Raw genomic sequence first — 4,943 nt, 5'->3', positions numbered from 1 at the left:
GGTTAAATTAAAAATAAATTTCAACTTAAGCTGCCAAACAGCCGTAGTTGGTGTCAGTACATAAATATTGGGCTTTGCTATTTTAGTTCACAGACACACTGTGTAACAAACTGCACTTTCCTATCACGTCTGTGTGTTTGCTTGTGCTTAAATTATGTCAGATGCTAATTTCAAACATGAAATGGTTTTATAAGACATGAAAGAATAAAGAAGTCTTGTCTCAGTTTCAGTTTTCGTATGGGTAGAAGGTTTAAGATGGGACTTGTCTGGATTATAGAGGACTGGCCTGAGGTTCCAGTAATGATAAATGATCATTTAATTGATTTCATCACGTAAATATTATTTGTCACATCTGGAAACCACATTGAATTTAAGAAAATGTTGCTGTTTTTGTTGTGTGTATGAATATGAAATAGTTATTGCTAAATGACACTGAAGTGTCACTTTTTGTTAAGTTCAAATGTAACAAAGTTAAAAATTGTTATACGTGGACGTATGGGAGAAGACTGTAATTATATAGCGGTTCTTTAGTTTTAAAATAAAATGCAAAAGCCCTGGCATCGTCTCAGTGACGACACTGGGTCATAATTAGCAGACATCATGGACTCAATCATGGACACATCAGTTAAGAAAGCAATTCACCCAAATCAAGCAGAAAGAATCTTTTGTTTCTTTTCTCTGCCAGGATCTGTTCTTGAGAACATATATTGCATTTTTTTCAGGTTGCTGCCTTCAGCACATCTGTATAACTGTATAACACATCTATATAACTGTGTTGCATACATATAATTGTTGTAAGTGATGATGATAAATTCAAAGATGTCAGGTGTTGCCGTGTCAGTAATGCTGTATGCCTCTTGCAGACTAACAACACCAACACTTGTAATGATGCTTTATTCAAATTTATTGTCACTCAGCAACAAACAGCTACATGTTACTGATCTATGATATCAATTCCTCTGCAGTCACTTCCAGGATTAGCCTTTGAAGTCATTCTGTTGCATTCAGACTGATGAATATTTACCACACTGTAAAGTTCAGGATAATTTGCTGATATGGGCTGGGAATGATACAGCCGATACCTGCAAACAGTTCAGTATTAGAAATATTCAATAGATGTATCAATAAAGTATGATAAGTTGAATACAACAAGAAATGTTATGGAACATTTTACAGTGAGCTTACCAACTTCGGTTGGTTTGAATTCACTGTTTGTGACATTGGCCAGCAGCTGCCAGTAGGTACGAGCTTCATTATTCCCAGCCACACCATTCACACTCTCCAGATAAGGCCCATAGTTATCATTGTCACTGTAGGTGAATCTGTGAGAAAGAAAAGACCTTGTAAATGATCAACAACAGCAGTCAGGCTCAGTATTTGAGCTCACTTCCTCAGCAAATTTCCTGTTAAGTGGCAGCTGTGTTTGCATTTCTTCTTTCTTGTTCAGACTAATGTGGTTCAGGTGAGGGAACGATCTTGGTTTGGTGTTATGTATGTGTAACTTATACATGATGATGGAAGTCGTCATGTATAAGAGTATAAACAGCCACTTAAAGTTAGAAACGGCCAAAGACAAAACACTGACCATCAGTTTTGAAAACAAACAGCAGCCTTCCTGTCCCAAACATCACCAAGACCTCATCTCAGTGCTGAGTTATGGCTCTGCACCTACATCAGCTCAGTATAATTGGTATGGCTGCTACGGGTCACTCTAACTTCAAAGAAAGTGTATATCAGATTGGTTAATTTGGGTAGACAATTGATGTCCAGATAATCTCAAATACTTACAGCACCGACTATACAGAAGATCCATATGTCACCAAAGTGGTGTTTTTTAAAGCTACATGTTTGGCAATTGGCTATCATAGATTTTCAAAATACAATTAATTTCAAGTCCAGATTAAAAACCTATTTTTATTCCCTGGCTTTTACTGTGTGGGTCACTGACATTTTTATTTCTTTTATTGCTATGTTTGGTTTTTGCTATTTTATTACTATATTTATATTTGTTTTGTAGAGCACTTTGGTCTATAAGGTGTGTTTTTAAAGTACTATATAAATAAACGATGATGATGATGATGATGATGATGAAATTATTCGGTGAGCAGATTGGAGTAGAGGAGAGTAAGGCATGGATCTGACTCAGAAGCTGAAGGCCTTTTCGGGGCATGTAACAGACACACAGGTCCAATGTGTCCATTTCACACTTTTTCTCTCCAGAGTCTGAAATAGATGCACATGCAAAAGCTGAAATACCAGCAGGAGGAGATAATGTATCTAAAGCCATAAAGTGCTAGTGACCGAAGAAGGTATGAAGTCCTTTCCAGGGTGATGTTAGAAACAATTATGCTACGTGGATAATATGTATTTACATGTGTGTTTAAACACTTTCCCATGATTATTTTGGTGTTGGCTTGAAATAAACTATCACCCTCTTCTGGTACTGAAGCTTACTGCAATGTACTGGAGCTACGTGCATGTCTGTGGAGAGGCAAAGCGTGAAATGGACACAGTGGACTGGCGTGTCTGTTACACTCTTTCCTGTGATACTGGGTTGGACTGTCAATTAAATGGCAGCAACACCCTAATGTACACCCTGCCTCATCTGTTGTAGTTTCTATTGGAAAGAGGATGTATTGAAACAGGCTTAAGCTATAAATTGTAAATGTGGATAAATCTGACAACAGGATTAGCAACTGTCATAACAGATACCATTTCATATTTTTTTTAAAACAATGTACTGTATACTAGTATTTTACTGCCTTCTGTGATGATGTGTTCTGTGGAATCTGTAACTAAACTCAGTAATGATGTGACAGTTGATAACAACATACTGACACAAGGAGAGGAGTTAAACAGTTGCAAAGCTGCCACAGACAGTCCTTCAATGCAAAATGAAAAGCTGCAAATTTCATTCAAAATATGGTGAGCGTCATATTGGGATTAAGGCATGGTTCCATGATGTTCTGTGCATATCTTAGTATATTAGATGTATGCACCAGATTTCATAGATGTATGTTAGCCATAGTTGCTCAATGGAGATTACATGTCCTTTAAAACATCCTAGCAGTTATAAGATTATTAAAATTCTTGTGTCAACATAAATTTCTGCATGTAAATTAAAAGACTGAGGTTCCAACTGATGCTGTTATCTCACATGAAGCCTGCATCGGAGTAATTGAGTCTCTTCATCGCACCCAGCAGGATCCCCCCACTAATCACTTCAGTCTTGTAGGTTTGTAGAGGTTTGTTTTGTAAGGTGTTCTTCACCATTATAGCAATGGGAATCATTGGCGGTGCTAAATGAGCCACAGACAAAAGGTTAAAAATAGATATTAAATGATAATGACAGTCATTCTAATAAAAATTACACTTATTGTTATGAAACTTACCTTCAGTCAAAGTCCAAGGAAGCAGTGAGAGCAACAGGGCTGCAGAGAGGAGAGAGGGCATCATTGTCATCATGGCTGTTAGGAGTTCGACTTCACTGATGATGATGCTCACTCCCCATGTTTTATTTCAGTGATCAGTGTTTACATACGGACTTTATTGATCTTGGTTTGAAAAAGCAAACAAAGTTATCCATTGAACCAACTCTAATGTCACCTTGAGTCCTTGTTGTGAAATCATGTTTGAACTGATAACTTTGTAACTGTACAATGAACAATGACGTACCAACATGCTGCATCATGTGCCAACATCAGTGAACTCTCCCATGACCTTTCTGGATTGGGATTTTTGTTTTTTAACATTGCTTAAACTTTGTGCACATCAGCAAGAAATAAAAAGAAAACAACAAAAGTGTAAAAATGACAGTTTTACAGGGTTTTTATTAAATTATTATTTCTGTACCCTTAATATCTTGGATATTTTGTTTTTGTTTCACAATGCCTATCTACATACATGAATGCTGCTTGACACTTCAGTCAACATCAGGAATCTCATTTGTTCTAAGAAACATGAGACAAGGGAAAACAGACAACCTGACAAAAGGAAACAGAGGACTTAAATACACAGAAGGGTAATGATGGAAGTGTAAACACACACTAATGAACATGACACCCATACCCATGCCATTATACTGCTTCTGGTATGTTAGACAAATGATATGGTATATTTTGGATCATGAGCTTCCAGTCATTCTGGAAAAGGAAAGTTGATCCTGGTTTCATCGTCCAACTAGGTTCTTTTGTTTTCAGATTCTCTCCGGATTCTTTTAGATCTTTATCGGCAAACTCAAATCTGGTTTTCCTGATCTTGTTTTATTTTCATTCATGAATATATCTCCTGATCGTAGGCTCTGGCAATGATAGACGTAAGGCCTCAAGTTCTTTTTCTTAAAAAAGGAAGAAATTTAGAATGATCCACTTCAGTATTATTTCATGGTCTTTCAGGTGTTTTGGTGTTGCTGAGCTGCCCAATGCATTCTTTCTTTTTAAGAATGTACCAGATTATTGATTTGTCTACTCCTAAAGTTTTTGCAATCTCTCAGATAGGTTTATTTTGGGTTTTGAAATTATTAATAAAGTTCTCTTAATATCTTTATGTCCAAAAACACACAAAAAAAGTTTAATTATTGCTTTCAGTATGATCTCTACATGTCCTAGTTGGTACCTATAACAATGATAACACTCCTATGAAAATACTGCATCCTTCTGGATGATTCTATATACAGTGTAACATTAAATATTAAATGACAAATTTCATCTTTTATTCTACACAGTCCTTATCCATATACATGAATGCTGCTTGACACTTCAGAACTGCGTGCTTGCAAAGGAAGTTCAATAAGGCTATTGTACTTTGCCTATTATAATTATTTAACCAGGCAAGTTATTAAGAGCACACGGCTATTTACCGTGGTGGCCTGCCAAACAGCCAAGCCTATTGAGAAAATATGGCAAAGGCTAAAAAGAAATATAAAAGGTTCAAAGATCAGCAGC

General features: G+C 36.4%; 1 protein-coding gene across 1 annotated transcript; it reads right to left on the bottom strand.

Annotated features, from left to right (window-relative positions):
- Positions 1–863: 863 nt before the first annotated feature.
- Positions 864–3,491, bottom strand: LOC146374362 (cobalamin binding intrinsic factor-like). Its single transcript, XM_084949744.1, has 4 exons — positions 3,393–3,491; positions 3,158–3,299; positions 1,186–1,322; positions 864–1,082 (listed from the first exon to the last, which is right to left on the bottom strand). Exons 1-4 carry the CDS (start codon positions 3,463–3,465, stop codon positions 1,021–1,023), a joined length of 414 nt encoding a protein of 137 aa, XP_084805870.1. The 5' UTR covers positions 3,466–3,491; the 3' UTR covers positions 864–1,020.
- Between the last annotated feature and the right edge of the window lie 1,452 nt (positions 3,492–4,943).

Source organism: Perissodus microlepis, chromosome 14 (genome assembly GCF_051167445.1).
Source record: "Perissodus microlepis isolate ML-2025 ecotype Zambia chromosome 14, ASM5116744v1, whole genome shotgun sequence".
Taxonomy (NCBI): Eukaryota; Metazoa; Chordata; class Actinopteri; order Cichliformes; family Cichlidae; genus Perissodus; species Perissodus microlepis.
This window is presented reverse-complemented; position numbering and strand designations above follow the sequence as displayed.

Bases quoted from the DNA above. Each gene is read 5' to 3' on its own strand.
- LOC146374362 (XM_084949744.1), bottom strand. From the start codon at position 3,465: ATGATGACAATGATGCCCTCTCTCCTCTCTGCAGCCCTGTTGCTCTCA. The intron at 3,300-3,392 runs GTAAGTTTCATA...TGGCTCATTTAG, and splicing joins TCCTTGGACTTTGACTGAAG to CACCGCCAATGATTCCCATT. The intron at 1,083-1,185 runs GTAAGCTCACTG...AACTGTTTGCAG, and splicing joins ATTCAAACCAACCGAAGTTG to GTATCGGCTGTATCATTCCC.